A 17,049-nucleotide genomic window follows, 5' to 3' on the forward strand; every position below is an offset into this window, starting at 1 on the left:
GCTCTGAAATCCGCAGCTCAGGGGCCACGGTGAGGGTCCACTGAGTGACTCATGGGGACGGGGTTTGGGAAGTGCTTGTGAGCCACGCCCCCCGGCCCACATAGCCACTATTAGTCAGGGCGGCCTCAGGCTGGAAAACCAATGCAGGAGGGGGCTGGTGGCTCCAGGACCCCCTGGCCTGGGAGCACCCCTTATCTAGAAGACCTGTCCCCAGGGTGGGGCTGCCTTCCTGGTGTAGTTTCGAAGAATCAAACTGCTAACAATGAGGAAGCAGCTTCCTAAGGAGCCTGGCCCCTGACTGGGCAAGACTGCCTTGGGGAGGGACGCCTGGGCTCAGTCGGTGAAGAGTCTGCCTTTGGCTCAGGTCATGGTCCCAGGGTCCTGGGATCAAGCCCGACATCGGGCTCCCTGCCCCGCGGGAAGCCTGCTTCTCCCTCTCCCACTCCCCCTGCTTGTATTCCCTCTCTCGCTGTGTCTCTGTCAAATAAACAAAATCTTTAAAAAAGAAAAAAAAAAAAAAAGACTGCCTTGGGAAGCAATGGCATGCCCAAGCGCCCCCAATTCCACAAGAAGTGGTCAGTGAAGGATGGTGAAAGGTGGGCTCTGACCCCCACTCATGGGACAGAGCCCACTGGAGCCCACATCACACTACACCCTTATACTGCACACAGGTGGGTCGGGGGGCCGTCAGAGTCCTCAATGCAGTGGTTCTCGGATCTAGACAAGGCCGGGGTGCAAACTGACAATGCAAGTTCCTGGGCCTCAGCCTAGAGCCTCTTGATTACATAGGACCCAATTTCTTTCTTATTTTGAGAGAGCGAGCCCGACAAAGGGCTGAGATCACCACCTGAGCCAAAATCAGAGTCTGACACTTAACCGACTGAGCCACCCAGGCGCTCCGGGGCCCACTTTCTAATAAAGAAGTCCAGGTCACCCAGATGCAGGTGGCCTGCAGGTCACTCTTGAGAAATGCTGCCGCCATAGGCCTGTGACTCAGAACACAGCCCAGATCACAGCCAGCATCGCCCCAAGTTTACCAGGAACACAGGCTCCCAGGGCCATCGGGACAGGCCTACACAGAGTGTGCAGCTGACCCACAGAATGTGTGTACCCTCTGCGGGGAACACACAGCCCTGGGGGGGCAGGTCCCTAGCAGCCATGCATCCACCTCCCTCAGTGTTTGTCCCGCCCTCCAGGAGACTGGCTGCAGGGGAACCAGAGTTCTGCCTAAATGCCTGGAGAACAAATTTTATGAATATTATTCACACTTTGGGGAAGTAATAATTGACTGTTTACAAGATACACTGTACTATACTATAAAATGTTATAAAAATAATTACATGGAATAAATCACATAAATACTTAAAGGCTTTATTATACGCTTATGTCTAATTGAAATCCATGTAAACAGTTACACCGAACACATTCTTTATGCATTATACTTGAAAATATAAGACACCAACTTAAAGGACTTCTTAGATTAAGCCAATTTTTCTTTTTTCTTTTAGCTTTGACACCATAATAAAATGGAAAAGAAACAGTACATAAAAGCAAAACCATTAGGAATTTTTAAAAACTTAATGTATCTAGCGTAGTTAATATTCTCAAGACTACTCTGCCAGGGAGAATCAAATGCATCGCACTCAAAGACGTGCACTCCGGGCCGTTTGAGAACTTGCGGACCGAACAGACGCACATCAGGGACAGAGGGGCAGCCAGGGCACAACTCTGCAAGCCCTCCAGGCCCCGCCCCGCCGTCCCTCAAGGCCAAGGACAAGGACAGGGCGGCTGGAGGACATGGGTGCCACTGTCAGTCACAGCCTGCCTGAAGGTCACGGCGACTCACACTAGACCAGGAGGGTCTTCGGGCGGCAGGACGATGAAGTTAGGAAGGGGGGTGGTCCTCCCCTCGGATGCTTCGATACTTAGCCATGTCTTCAGGAAAAACTTTAGAAAGTTCTTGAATCAACAGACTTTTAAATTTCTGAGAAGAAAAACATACAACATCAAAATATCTTTGTTTGTGACCCATCACTCAAGTGAAAGACACTCCCCACCCCCAAAGCCTCCAACTCAGCAGAGAGCAGAGAGCAGAGCGTGCTTTCCCTCCGGGCAAGCAGCCGTTCCCGCACAGCCGGCTCATCTCCACGGAGGCACTCGGGACCCTGGCTGCCAACTGATGCCCCCGAGCCTGGAACTGCGTCAGAGCTACGTGATGAACTATGTGAAAGAGAAACGCTCAGTCCAACACAAAATAAATCCTCCAGATAAGAGAAAGCCCCTCTCGTAAGGCGCCAGCCATGCACACAGCTGAAAATGACTTTTGTAGACGACGCACGTAACAGGAATCTTCAAGTAATATTTAATTAAGCAATTACTAGCTCAAACCATATCAAACTCAGTGTGCAAACAGCTGATCAAAGCTTTCAGAGCACCTGGAAACCTGTCTACTACAAATGCTGCGGCTTCTCGATCCTACTTACCAGCATAACACGTGTTTGAATCCGATCTTAAGAGCAGCTAAGTATTGTCTCAAAATCTCTTTGTCTAAGTCCTACTGAAACGCAGCACTACGGACACGAACAAAAACAGAGCACGTGAGAAGACATCCTCCAGGGACACCGCACCTCCACATACAACCACCGTGGGAGCTGCAACTTTCAGAAGTTTGAATACCTGATCCACGGAGCCAACGAAGGCCACAGAACTGCGCCACGAGACCTGCACAGATCCCAGGTGACGCAGACTGCCAGCAAGCACAACAGATGCCCACTGAAGGGGACCGCCCCGCGCGTCATCGCCAGCAGGCACCCCCACAGCACAGTGGGCAGCACGGGGAGCCCAAGCACAGAGCCCACGGCCTGTGACAGAGGGATGTCTGGTCACTTGCACGACAGTACAGTCAGCCTATCGATCAAGGCAGCATCCTGTGCCCAGGGTGACGCTGAGCTCAACAGCAACTAGGTCCCAAAGTGACCAAACAGAAAGGAAGCTGCGGGCGCCCCACTGACAACCACTGCATCACCACCTGAGGGCCTGCTACTGAGCATCAGTATGGATCACCCGGGGGGACGGAAGCCCTGCGACCCCAGGGCAGCCTGTGACAGACACGTCACTGTCACCCTGACAGAGCCTCTCTGCTCATTCTCCACACTGGGCCAGAGTGCCCCAAGCCCGGAGGTCAGTGTGCGGCCATCCCTGCACACCTTGGCCAACAGCGAGGCGCTCTCTGGGCTCGGGGCATGCGCGGGAACACCACACTCGTGCCCCGAGGTCCTAGAGTCTATGCGGCCGCAGACAAACCAAAACAGAGGAAAGAGGAGGGGGCATCTTCATCAGGATTTAGGAAAGGCTGGTCTGCAAGGCCTCTCTGAGAGGCGACACACGCTGAGCCCGAAGGACAGTTGGTGTGCAGAGAACACGCCAGAGTTTCACACAAAAAAACGGAAGGACAGGGGTCTGGGGGATCCCCGGCAGCAGACAGGAAGCCCGGGAGGCAGGAGGGCGCTCAGTGCAAGGCCAACACACGTGGGGTCGCTACAGGGATGGCACTGGCCAAAGGAAAAACCACACACATACCCCAACTGAACCACAGTGCAGTCAATTTAAGAAAAAAACAAAACCAAAACCAAAACCCTACATATTTCATGTTCACAATGCATGGAGTGTTCTAGTCCTCATCAAAGCAAAGAAACACACAGGAAGTTCTCTGTGGAGAACTGCAGGACGGGGGACAGGGTCCGAAGGGGTCTGGACTCAGGTGCGGGAGACAAGCACTGGACAAACAGAAGGGAATGCTCTAAATGCTGCAACCAGAACTCCAGGAAGTGGCCTAACGAAGGAAGCGAAAAGCATCCAAGTGCAAACACGAGATATGAAAGTCTTACAAATGCGAACAGTAAGCCAGTGCCAACAATCACGGAAATTAGCCTGGACATCCCTCCAAGGATGGCTACACTCTGCTACCCTGTGTTTACCCCCACAAGGCTCCCAGAGAGCTGACCTCACTTACTGCCCCGTTACACCCAGAAATCTCAGCTGTGTAACCGTGTGAGACAGCTTGCATTTTACCAAGTATGGAGAAAAACAACAAGGTCTATCAGCCAAATGTGCTCTGTAAGTATTTATGTTCTGACCTTATTTTCTGCTTCTAAGAGCCTTACCTTCATTGTGTCGATCTTGCCTTTGACTTGTTCATTTTTGGCCAGAGCCCTCTCCAGGCACTCTTTGGTGTAGAGCTGGGGGTTTCGTCCTTGATCTATGTATCTGGAAACATGAAACATCTCAATTAACATTCTCATGGCCGATACCTATTCTCAACGATTTCTGATGGGGAAAAGTCAGCTCTGTATAACTGCACATGGCCTTGTTTAGACGAAACTGTGTCCAGAAACCACATGAATTAGGATTCTTCCATTTATGCAAGTACAGATGATTTGACTTCACATTACTTCTAGTAATGTGAATAACTCACGAAATCAAGGAATGATCACTTCTAACCAAGCAAGTTCGTGGCGCTACGACTTCACAGTCTTAGCGTTTGTGGTTTTCAGATGGTTTCAGAGCCATTACCCCCGATCCTCATGATAACCTGTAAGGTTAGGCAGCTCTTGACAGGAGAGAACTAATGTGGGCCGGGGTTTCAGGCTGCGCAACAGTGGGGAGCCGGCCAAGACACAGCCTCCGCTCCAGGTGCACCCCCTCGGTCCCTGGGGGTACCCTTCAGAGAGGAGCTTCAGGGCTGCGGGAGGCGGCAGGGGGCCACAGGCAGGACAGCTCCAGCCCTGCCAGCCCCAAGACGATTTACGAACCGGTCCACCACCTTTTCGGGGTGGGGTCCTGATATACTACTTTCCTAAATACACCCAAGTAACATGTATTTAACAGAGGTTCTATCCACTTATTTCTAAACTTATATAAAACTGTTTTTGAAATTTTTGACACTTGTCCCCAAAATGTCTTATTAACCCACAGACTTCATCGAGCATACTACCTAGATGAATATCCCCATTTACCACCACTGGGCCACCTGCTTGCTTCTGTACCTTACAGACCGTCATATCCTTCAGCTGAATTGAATTATTCATTACAAAGAAAAAGAAATCACCACCACCAAAGTCCAATTTACACTCCAGTAGGGAAAAAAAAAAGTCACTTCAGATCAAAAACACTTAAGTTACCGTTAATGGCATAAAAACTGGCCTTTAATTATGACAGGTAACAAAAAAATCAATAAGTCACATGTTCTACAAATTCCATTTTATTGCAATGTTTTTGAAATGATGGAATGAAAGAAGCAAAATTATGGTTCATTCTAAATAAAATACATTCATTTCTGAAGAAAATACCTGACAGGCTCGAGTGTCCTAAACAAATAACCACCTCAACAGCAACAGCGTTCGGACAGGGCTCTTTCTCTAAGGCCCAAAGGCTGAGGGCCATTCTGCCAACACATCAACCCCAAGTTCTGGACAGATGGCCAAGGTGTAGTTTTTATCTTTGCTACAATGTGTCCGAAAGTGTGTGCCGAAAGGCCACTGGGACCCGGAAATTCCTCCAGCACCGGGCATTTCGATGGACGGTTTGCATCTGCAGCCCACCAGAGCTCAGAGGCCAGCTCGGCCCCAACCCCCAGATGAATCTCAACCACCCCTTCTGCCCACCAGCTGTGGTTTGGTGGCCCCTAAGCAGTCTTTCCCCAACCCCCTTGCCCTCGTTTGCCCTTCAGTCACTGGTATCTGTCAGTACATCCATCCCACAAGTTCAAGGCCAGAGCGGCACCACTGAGGATACTGCGAGGAAGACGAATCGGCCTCCAGCTGCGCGCCCTTCTCGGGCAGGCGGCCATCGAGTCAGGAGCTGCCCCACACGCACAAGACCTTCACTCCCACCTGCGCCCAGAGAACTCGGTGGGCGCACGCAACACCACAGTCAGCAGGTGAGGACAGAGCTGAGACCGGGAAGAGTGCAGCCCGTGTGTCCTGGCGGGGGTGGGGGGGCAGCTGCTGAGCTGCGCTGTAACTGTAACTAGGCCTCGTATCTCTGACCCGCTGCGACATAAGAGGGTCACCTTTCCCTTTACTGTTCCAGGAGATCTGGTGACTTACATTTGTGGTTTTAATGCAAAAACGACTAGCACATTCCTGCCATTCCAAACTGGCTCCACCTGGCGGGGGGGGGGGATTGCTTGGCACAGAAATCTCGGCTGGCCCAAACTGTGGAAAGAGCCGAGATGCCCTTCAACAGATGAATGAATAAAGAAGATGTGGTCCATATACACAATGGAATATTACTCAGCCATCAGAAAGGATGAATACCCAACTTTTACGTCAACATAGATGGGACTGGAGGAGATTATGTTAAGTGAAATAAGTCAAGCAGAGAAAGTCAATTATCATATGGTTTCACTTATTTGTGGAACATAAGGAACAGCATGGAGGACATTAGCAGAAGGAAGGGAAAAATGGGGGGGGGAATTGGAGGGAGAGATGAACCATGAGAGACTATGGACTCTGAGAAACAAACAGGGTTTTAGAGGGGAGGGGGGGGATGGGTTAGCCCGGTGATGTGTATTAAGAAGGGCATGTACTGCATGGAGCACTGGGTGTTATACAAAAACAGTGCATTGTGGATCACCACATCAAAAACTAATGATGTACTGTATGGTGACTAACATAATAAAATTTTTTAAATAAATAAATAAATAAATAAATAAAACAAACAAACAAACAAAGAAAGAAATCCGGCTGGCCAAGGCTGGACAAGTCCAGAATTTCAGTCTTAACTCTGACACTTAGTAGCCCAACAGCCTGTTGCAGTTACTTACCAGTTCTTCACCCGTGAAATCAGTGTGATAAAACCTGAATGAAACCAACCTGGAAAGTTTCTTTCCTGAAGGCGTTCTCTGGGCCACAACTGTGAAAGGCACACACCACTCTCCAGCAAAAAGCAGTGACCAGCCTTCCCAAATTTACTTGGCCTAAGAACCACCCCCTTTTGATTTGCCCAAAAGAGCAGATATTTACCATCTCGTAGAATTAGCACTCCCAGGACAGTTTGGAAGACACCACACCAAAATACTTCTCAGGTTGTTTCTGCCTAGATTTTTTTTTTTTAATTTATAATAGAGCCCATATAAGACTTTCTACCTCTCAAGAAAAAAGAAAGTGATATGGCTACCATTTTGTCTAAGCAGGACTTTGAGAGCTTATGATGTTTTTCACATATTTAATAACCCTTTATTCACATGTAACTCTTTCTCAACAATACAATACTGAGGGGGTTTTTTGTTTTGTTTTGTTTTTAATTTTTAATCCTATTAAAACATAAGCTCCCTGAGAGCTGGGGTTTTTGTCTATTTTCTTCACTGGCTTATCCCCAGCACCTACGCTGTGCCTGCCAAAGAGCAGGCACTTAAATGCCACTGTTGAAGGCGTCATTATAGCACAATAAAACAAGAATTATACTCAAATGAATATCAAGAATGATACTTACTCAAAAACTTCTAAAGGCACAGTAATGTCATGAAGCTGCTGCCTGCACTTATCAATATCCTGTAAGCCAGTAACAATAAAATTCCTGCAGGAAAAAGCAAAAATGGGGCATGTGGTTAATGCAGATGGCAGCAGGAACACCACCTGGCTGGCCAATGAGAGCTCCACAAAAGTTCCTTACACAAGCAAGGCGAGTAGCTCTTTGGTTAGCTACAGAATTCCTAGGAAAGTTTTGGGGTTAGAGAATACCCTCAAATATCAGGTTTTCTTTCTAACGCAGAACTGTCAATATTGGGGGATAGAAACCAACCTTTCTGAGAATCTGATGAAAACTATCGATCTTCTCTCAAAAACAATTACCCTGATGTGCACCTGGTTTTGTGTGCATTATCAAGGAACACATGGGGCAGTGGACTCCCACCTGACCCATCCTCCAAATCTCAGAGGACGAAAGCCTCCCCTGCCTGGTTTAACTTCAGCTCCACTCTGGAGCCTAATGAGATCACCAGGCTAGTCCCCCAGCTCTAGGTTTGTAACACTGGGTTGCAGTTATGTCTGATGTCTGTACCTGCTGTAAAGCTAGGAGACCTTCTCCAGGGCACTCATTCTATGTGTATTTGCCTCTTGTCCATCCCAGCACTAGCCCTAGCACCAAGGCCAGCACAGGACTGTTGCCAAAAAAATTACTAAACGGTCTGCACCCTTTCTCAGCACCATCCCCCCTCCAATTCCTCCACATCCAGGGCTCCGCAGCAGGTAGCTTCACAACCTTCTCCTTCTGGGACCCAGTTTAGTGCACTCCCCCTGAAGTCGGCCTCCTCTGGGGACACGGACTGAACTCCCCAGAAGGGCCCAGGAGAAAACTCTGGGAGTCGCGCGCGCGCGAGGGAGGGCGGGCTTTGATTATCAGGCCCAGAAGATGCACCATCTGACCATGACAACGTCTCCAAATGGGCCCTCAGGAAAAAGTCCCAGCAAAGCAAAGCGGGAGCGAAGAGGCCCGGCCCGCCATCTGCGCGCAGCCTGGGGCGGGCGCAGGCCCAGAGGAGGGCGGCGGAGAGGCGCGGCTCTCGGCCAAGCCCCGGATCCGCGCCCCCACCCCACCCCACGTCCCCGGCCCTGGCCCCCGCCCTGGCTCCCCACCCCACCCCCACCCACCCCTCCGGCCCCCGGCCCCGGCTCCCCAGCCCCACCCCCGGCCCCCTGGCCTGGCAGCCCACCAAACCACTCCCCAGGCTCCCCGGCTGCCCGGCCCGGCTCCCCCGCCCTGCTCCCGGCCCGGGCTCCCGGCAGACGCCGAAGGACTCGGGCCGCCACTCACAGCTTCTGGTTGAGCCCGGCCTGGCTGCTGGGCTGGAAGTCACTGACAATGATGCCGAGCTGCCGGATGTTCTCCACAAACTTCTCCAGGTGTTCCTCCAGGTGGTCGAACTTCTCCGCCATGGCCGGCAGCAAACACCGCCCAGCGCTAGGTCCTGCTCCGCCGCTTCCGGCTTCCGCCCGGGCCCGCCGCCACTTCCGTTTCCTCTGGCGGCAGGAGGCGGGGCCTGGGGGCGGGCCTGGGGCGGGGCCTAGGCGCCGGGCGGGGTGGGCCCGTGGGGGCGTGGTCCGCACCCTGGACAGGCGTGCGGGGCGGGGCTTGAGCGCGGGGCGAGGCGGACGTCATCTCGGCCCCGCCCCAGCCCTGAGCCGCCCAGGTGAGTGGGATCCTTCAGGTGTTGGTTCACAGGACTGCGGTGCATGCTTTTAGGGCCACCAAGAGCCAGCGGTGGGGACCTGCGGGACCTCGTTCTGCCTCCACTGGCCCTGGGCAAGTCCCCTAGCCTCTGAGGCTCCGTTCTTGTCCATAACATTAGAATAATGAGTGCGGACAGTACTTGAGCTTAGACTGGTTAAGACTGAAGTACAACAGGCAGTGCTTGGAAAGAGTAGCTTACGCCCACGAGGAAAATGGCTTCTTTTTTCCTGAATATACAAATTACAGGTACTCGTTGTAAATAATTAAAACAATACAGGAAAAAATATAATGAAGAATGCGGAAGAGAAACCTGAAATCCTGCCCTCTGACATAAGCCATCTTTGAGATCTTACAGACCCGCCATTCCTGCATTTCTTGATGCTCAGGGTCCAGCCGGGCCTCTGCCTGTTCCCCTGGAGGCTGGCCTCCCTCAGTCAGGCCCAGGCCCTCCTGGAGCCACTCAGCCTTGGCCCTGACCCAAAAGGCAGCTCAAGCTGGGCCTCAGACCTGTGACTTTCCCGTTAGTGATCTATCTGCCTTCCCCAAATGAGTACGTTAGCAGCCAGGACAGCTCATGGTGACTAAAGCCTCCTGTCAAGATAGAGGCCTTCTAGCACTAACTGCTGCCAGTCCCACGAGAGGTCTCAGTCACCAACATGCACCATGCAATGTAGCATCTTCACAAACACCTGCGGAATGAAATCCTAAGGTTTGCATGAACAGCCCAACAAAGGTACTTTCCCTGCCCCCCAGTTAGAGCCATAGAGGTCAGCAGTGGCCCCCTTCCTTCATCTGGTGTGTACCTAGCATCCACCTCCTTTAACTCCTCCTTCTAACCACCTCCCACTCAGCTCTTACTTCCCTAAGTCCTGCCACCTAAGGAAGTCAGGCCTTCTCCTGCCAGCTCGAATAAAACACCGCCCTATGGGGCTTCCTGTCTCTAAAGAATAGCCCCCCTACTGCACAGAGACTGTAGTAAACTGCTGTTCCTTAATCTCACCAGAATTCCATCTTGGTCACATCGCTTTTGTTCCTAAGGAATTTCCCTGCACATTCTAGGATTAACCGATGTTTGCTCCTACAATAGCCTCTCTGGACTCCTCAGGTCACAGTGATTTCTTTCTTTATTGAATATCATAATACACATCATCCTCACTATTCAGTTCCTAGAGTCTTAGGCAAAATGAGGGAGTTCTTTTTCTGGATGATCTCTCCCAGATGTGACCAAAAATGGGAACCCCGTGAAGGTAATTGATTTGTCAGACTTACTGAAATCAGGGACTCCAATCGATGTGGTGTACTAAGCTGATAGGGAAAGCCTCTGTTCTGTTCTGAATACACAGAAATGTTAGGTAAAATACGTCCCTCCCTATTTAACAACAGCTAACTTCAGGGGAATTGTAAAACAAGGCAGAAATAAAATATTTGCCAAAGAAGAAAAAGATGACTGGGAAGAGATCAGGATAAGAAGTTAACAGTCCTCCATTTCAGATAAAGAAGATGTGGTATATATATATATATATATATATATATATATATATATATATATATATATATATAATGGAATATTATGCAGCCATCAAAAGGAATGAGATCTTGTCATTTGCAACGGCATGGGTGGAACTGAAGGGTGTTATGCTGAGTGAAATAAGTCAATCAGAGAAAGACATGTATCATATGACCTCACTGGATATGAGGAATTCTTAATCTCAGGAAACAAACTCAGGGTTGCTGGAGTGGGGGGTGGGAGGGATGGGGTGGCTGGGTGATAGACACTGGGGTGGGTATGTGCTATGGTGAGCCCTGTGAATTATGCAAGACTGTTGAATCACAGACCTGTACCTCTGAAACAATAATACATTACACGTTTAAAAAAAGAAGAAGACGACAGCAGGAGGGGAAGAAAGAAGGGGGGATAATCGGAGGGGGAGACGAACCATGAGAGACTATGGACTCTGAGAAACAAACTGAGGGTTCTAGAGGGGAGGGGGTGGGAGGATGGGTTAGCCTGGTGAAAGTCCTCCATTTCATAAGAAGGAGATAGATATTGATGGAATGTAGGCTTTGTTCAGTCTTTATTTTAAAAAATTTAAGGTTTTGTCTTTAATAGAATATACAATGTCTGACTCAGTTGGGCAGAAGGGAATAAGGAAAACATAATAAATTCAATAGAAGGCAAGAAATAGAATGCATGAAGCAAAGAACAAACATGGAAAATAAACAAGCACAAAATAAGATGAAAGAATTTAGGACAAATATGTTGGTGATCACAATAAATATAAGCAGATTTAACTACTTACTTTAAAAAGACTCTCAGGTGGGAAGTATTATATGTTGCTGATGTTATGGTTGTTATTTTAGTCTAGCTATGGGGTTTCCTAAAGGCACAACCAAACAAACATACAAAAAGGTTGAAGTAAAGGGGTAGGATACAATAAGATATGCCAGGCAACCAGAAGAAAGTTGTTAAAGCATATAAAATCAAAAATTAATAAAATGTAGAAAGACCTTTTTAATGATAAAGGGAAGAATCCACCAAGCTGACCTACTAATATTAACCTATAAGCAACTAACACAGTCTTACAATACCTAGCACAAAAATTGATAAATAATCAGGAAACATTCAAAATCTATAGTCATAACAGGAGATTTGGAATACCTCTATCAGAAAAGGATAGATCAAGTGGGCCCATATATGTCTATGTGGAGGATTTAAATAAGATGACTAATAAATATGATCTGTGAGAAACAGTGAACCCTGAAAACAGATGGATTCCAAGCACAGGTATATATTTATAAAAATGTGACCATTCACTAGATCACAAAGGAAGTTTCAGCAAATTCCAAGTTTTATCACATACACCAGATTTTCTGACCTCAATGTAATTATAGTAGAAATCAATGAAGTTATTTTCTCTTTACACACACACACACACACACACCCCCCACTTGAAAACCAAAACACAGTCTCTGAAATGATCTACGGATGTACATACATCTGAATTTGCAAGACCCACTAGCTAGCTGTCATCCTGGTGTAATTACTAATGGGAACTCTTTCACTCGCTACCAAAGGCATCTCCATCGGTTGATGCCTGACAAGGTCATCCTAGTTAAAGGGGAAAGTGTAAAATATTTGGAAATGAATGACAAGCCCTTCTTATCAAACTTCTTCTTTGCTTCTAAAGCTATACTTTGAGAGGAAATTGCCCAGAAATAATAAGCTGGGGGCTCAACTCAAAAAGTAAAAAAAAAAAAAAAAAAAAAAGCAAGAGAGAAATCACAAGCCCAGAAATTATATAGAAAGGAGTGATAAAGACAGATCATGATGAAAATGAAAATGATTTCATTAGTTCTCTTTCTACTTTCACCAAAAGCTAAAAGATCAGCAGTAAAGAAAAGCTAACAGGTGAAAAGATGAATCAAAATCAAACAGGCATATTTCTGGCAAGTCCCATCAGGGAGGCAGAGAGAGAGAAAATCAACAATATTATACATGAAGAAGGGGACATAATTCACTTACAATGAAACTTATATGTCCCTGTTTTGAAAGCTTGGAGGATGTGGACAATTTTCCAGGAAATTTATAAAAATTAACTTAAGAAATAATAGGAAATCAGAAATCAGAACAGATCCTAGCCTTTCAATAAACTGGCCAGTAAACAAAAAATCTCTTTCAAAGAAATGAAAGGTATCAAACCCTGACAGCTTTTTACACTAGTTCATCTCTTTTTTTTTTTTTAAAGATTTTATTTATTTATTTGACAGAGACAGAGATAGCGAAAGCAGGAACACAAGCAGAGGGAGTGGGAGAGGGAGAAGCAGGCTTCTCGCAGAGCAGGGAGCCCGATGCGGGGCTCGATCCCATGACCCTGGGATCATGACCTGAGCCGAAGGCAGACACTTAACGACTGAGCCACTCAGGCGCCCCAGTTCATCTCTTTTTAATCAAACATTAAGGAAAAATAATTTTCAATTTACCTGAATGCTTTCAAAGACTAGAAAAAGAAGAAATACATCTCAGATAATTTTTAAAGGGTTATACAACCCTTTTTTATATGAAAAGCAGACAAGTACAGTGGAAAGAAGTAAAGGAGGGAAGAAAGAAAAGAGGGAAGGAAGGAAGGAAGGGAGGAAGGAAAGAAGGAAGGGAGGGGGGAATATAGACCAATCTTTCTTCTGAAAGTAGATGCAAAAATCCTAATAAAACATCAACAAATCAGTTACATTGTATCAGATATATATCAGATACTTATTGCTGCATAACAAACCTCCCTAAAACTCCCTAAACCTCAGTGGCTTAAAATACTACCATCCTCTATTTGGCTCTCAGACCTGCAGCGTGGGCTCTGTATGGCATTCACAGCTTACATCGGCAGAGTTGACTTACCTGGGTTGGAGGAATCTGCTTTCAAGAAGCTCACTCACGTGGCCACCTCGTTGGTAGTGGCTGGGAGCTGGGAGCTCAGCTGGACTGTAGGCTGGAGACCACCACTCACCTCCATGTCTTTCTGCGGGCTTTGGGGCTTCCTCACTTCCTGGTGGTGTGTTCCAGGAGCACAGATGTCAGGAGAAGTGGGCAGAAGCTGTACTGCCTTTTATGTCCTAGCCTCAGAAGTCCCGCTATATCACTTCCGACATAACCATGGCACATCTAGATTCCCAAGAAGGGAACGTGAAGCCAGTCATCCGTGCAAGAGGTAAGACATCACATTGTAGGAAGAGCAGGTGCCACAGGAGATCTTGCTGAAGCCATTCTTGGAAAATACAACCGGTCACACATCTCACTGAAAGCGATAATGATCTGCTGGGCCTTTTCCGGGACTGCATGAAAGCTTCGCTATCATAAAATCTATTATGTAACTAAGTCCATTAAAGATTGAAGGAGAAAAACATCTCAGGTAGATTTAAAAAAATAGACGTCTGATAAAATTCAACCAGATCCATGATAAAGGAAAAAAAAAAAAAAAAACCTCTGGGAAAACTGAGAATGAAAGAAACTTTCTAAAGCTATTAAAGGACAGCCACTAAACACTTCCAGGAGGCACCGGCATAAGGAGGAAACGTCAGAAACATATCCGTCAGAGTCATGGACGAGCCAGAACATCCACGGTTACCCCAATTACTAAGCACCGCACCGGAGTTCAGCCTCCCCCTCATCAGCCTTTGTTTTTTGTTTTGGGGTTTTTCTAACGTGGAAGGCTTCAGGAATTTGCTCATCCTTGCCAAGGGGCCATGCTGATCGTCTCCGTCTGGCTCTTCTGACACTGAATTTCCATATGCCTCCTGACTTGTCCTTAAAATTCCTGGGTGTTTTATACCTTAGCATCCCAGACATATTTAGGCATTCTAGACGTACACATCCCCCAGTGACCCAAACATAGGCGAACTAGCTCGAAAATGATTTTTGATCATTCGAAGGCCAGGGGAAAAGAAGACAAAGAAGCAACATAAGGAAACCAAATGCTTACTTTCCTGTTATGGCTGTGATCCCCCCAGGAAGCTGTCCTTTCCTGTTGGGTGGACCCTAGCAGCAACCTGCTTTCCAGATAATTAAGAGAAATGGGTGCTTCTGCGGCTTTTGCTTCTGGCCCCATGCACCATGCCCCTGTCCTGTGTTGGTGCTGCTGTGTTTTCCAGCCTTTCTGAGTTGTCTCTGCCGCCTCTTGTATTTGCATATATAGTCCCCAGTCAGGCCAGTTTCTAAAAGCAGCTTTGTCCTGAGAGAGGTTACCTGTTCTGCTCTTCTGCTTTCGTCCTGCCTGATGATGTGCCCTGGGCTTGTGATCATGTTACCCTTTGTATTAGTTCCCTAGCGCTGCTGGAACAAAATATCACTGGCTGGGAACTTAAACAATAAAAATGTATTGTCTCATAGTTCTGGAGACTAGGAGGCCAAGATCAAGGTGTTGGTTCCTGAGGCTGTGAGGAGAATCTACTCCATGTCTGTCTCCTGGCTTCGGGTGGTTGCTGGCCATCTTTGGTGTTCCTTGGCTTACAAAAGCATCACCCCCATCTCTGCCTTCATGTTCACATGATGTTTTCCCTGTGTGTCTGTGTTCAAATTTCCCCCTTTTATAAGGACACTAGTCATACCAGGTTAGGGCTCACTCTAACGACCTTATTCAAACTTGATTGCACCTGAAAGGTCTCTATTTCCAAATAAAGTCACATTCTGAGTTACTGGGTATTAGATATCTTTTGCGACAGGGAGAGATACAGTTCAACCCCTAACACCTTCCTCTTCTGTTCAGGAACACTAGACCTTGCTTTCTATATTGTGACCACAGGGTGGTTAACTCAGGGCCAGATCCTAATGACTGCAACTATGCTATCAGTCCCTACATTTTTGAGATCTGTGATTAGTCTACCAGCTCCCATTTTTGTCTTCATAGACTTTCTCTTTCCCCTCTACTCTTACTTGCATCAGCTAGAGTGAGAGCAAAAATGGAAGGTTGTAAAGTCAGACTTTTAAGCCATCCCAAATGGAGCAGTTTAAGTCCACTGAGTACAGGAGAATTAAAAAGTATTTTTAGATCACTTATCTTCCTGTTGTCAAAAATTATTGCTCCATAGACTACTGTTCTCTGCTGAAACCAAAAGCATTTCCAACTACTGAAACCTGCACTGAAATTCTCCCTTTTCTCCTTAAACAGCTACACAGTGGCTGCTTTTTCTTTACTTAGCATTCTAAGTACTGTTGATTTGTTGTAAGAAATGTTTTAAAATAGAAGCACCCCAGGCTCCCAATGTAAATGGAATTAGGCTGGAAAATCCCAGCAAGTCAGAGGGTGTACCTGTTAGGACACCACCTACAGAAACCCACAGAGCTCTGCTGACTGTAGACTTTGCTGCTTGTTTCCCTCTGAAGTGGACTTAACCTGCCCCTGGGAAATTTCCTAACTTCTAATACTTTGTGACCTTGGAATCTGGAGGCTGTTTTTTTCTTTCTTCTTCTTCTTTTTCTTTCCTTCTTTTTTTTTTTCATTCACATTACTGTTCTATCAGCACTCATGACCCTTAGTGATGCCATTTGGAACATTTTTTGCCATTCATTGTAATTTATTCTGAAACCCAGATTCAGCTTAAGTTTAAAAAAAGGGGGGTGCTATTCTACCAAGAGGGCAAAACAGCTGGTTTATGCTTTTTCATTTTGCAGATTTCAGCCCATTAGCAGTTCTGGCAGAAGGGAAGATTTGCAACTCTGTTATTTTGATGGTGATGATGATGGTGATGGTGGTGATGATGATGGTCATGATGGCAGGGATGATGGTAATGATGATGGTCATGATCATACTGAGGGCAATATCTAGCATTCTATTGAGCATTTTATATAGATCATTTCATTTATTCTTCATAACCCTAGGAGGAGGCTACTAGAATTTGCACCATACATGGTCAAATATAAGCCAAAAAATTTTCCCTAAATACAGAATTGGGAGGCAAAATAATTCCAGCTGGTAAAGGATGCTGATATTGCTTTCCCCCAAGCGATGCATTGATAAATGAATGTTCAAATAAATTAGATGCTCCATTCATTCTATCCGGTTCATATGTCAAAGAGAGAGCATGCCTTGTGCAATAAAAAATAGAAATTTTACCATGTTTTTACACTAAAAACTATTGAGAAACCATAAGAAAACTCTTCTATTTGCTTTTCTATGCAACATTTGTGGTTCTACCTAGAATTCTGTGTAATGAGCCTGTGACCAAGATTTAAAAAACAACAAGATAAGATTATACTCGTATGGCCTAAGGATTGGCATGTGAGCCAATGAGGAAATATAAGCATGCAATTAACTTACACTATCAAGTTTT

The 17,049-nt window shown here is 46.8% G+C and overlaps 1 protein-coding gene across 2 annotated transcripts; it reads right to left on the bottom strand.

Annotated features, from left to right (window-relative positions):
* Window positions 1-1,350: 1,350 nt before the first annotated feature.
* Window positions 1,351-9,001, bottom strand: MED10 (mediator complex subunit 10). 2 transcript variants are annotated; one of them, XM_034998803.1, is made up of 5 exons: window positions 8,815-9,001; window positions 7,495-7,578; window positions 4,164-4,266; window positions 2,484-2,570; window positions 1,900-1,984 (listed from the first exon to the last, which is right to left on the bottom strand). In XM_034998803.1, exons 1-4 carry the CDS (start codon window positions 8,934-8,936, stop codon window positions 2,511-2,513), a joined length of 369 nt encoding a protein of 122 aa, XP_034854694.1. In that variant the 5' UTR covers window positions 8,937-9,001; the 3' UTR covers window positions 1,900-1,984; window positions 2,484-2,510. The 2 variants fall into 2 exon arrangements, with proteins under 2 accessions (XP_034854693.1, XP_034854694.1); XM_034998802.1 differs by lacking the exon at window positions 2,484-2,570 and having other exon boundaries at window positions 1,351-1,984; window positions 8,815-8,999.
* Between the last annotated feature and the right edge of the window lie 8,048 nt (window positions 9,002-17,049).

This window comes from Mirounga leonina, unplaced genomic scaffold (assembly GCF_011800145.1).
Source record: "Mirounga leonina isolate KUSES-001 unplaced genomic scaffold, KU_Mleo_1.0 Mir_95, whole genome shotgun sequence".
Classification (NCBI taxonomy): Eukaryota; Metazoa; Chordata; class Mammalia; order Carnivora; family Phocidae; genus Mirounga; species Mirounga leonina.

Coding starts and splice junctions, on each gene's coding strand:
- MED10 (XM_034998802.1), bottom strand. CDS start 8,936: ATGGCGGAGAAGTTCGACCACCTGGAGGAACACCTGGAGAAGTTTGTG. Junction 4,267..7,494: donor GTGCCTTTAGAAGTTTTTGA/GTAAGTATCATT, acceptor TCATGTTTCCAG/ATACATAGATCAAGGACGAA. Junction 1,985..4,163: donor GCAAGATCGACACAATGAAG/GTAAGGCTCTTA, acceptor TTTTCTTCTCAG/AAATTTAAAAGTCTGTTGAT.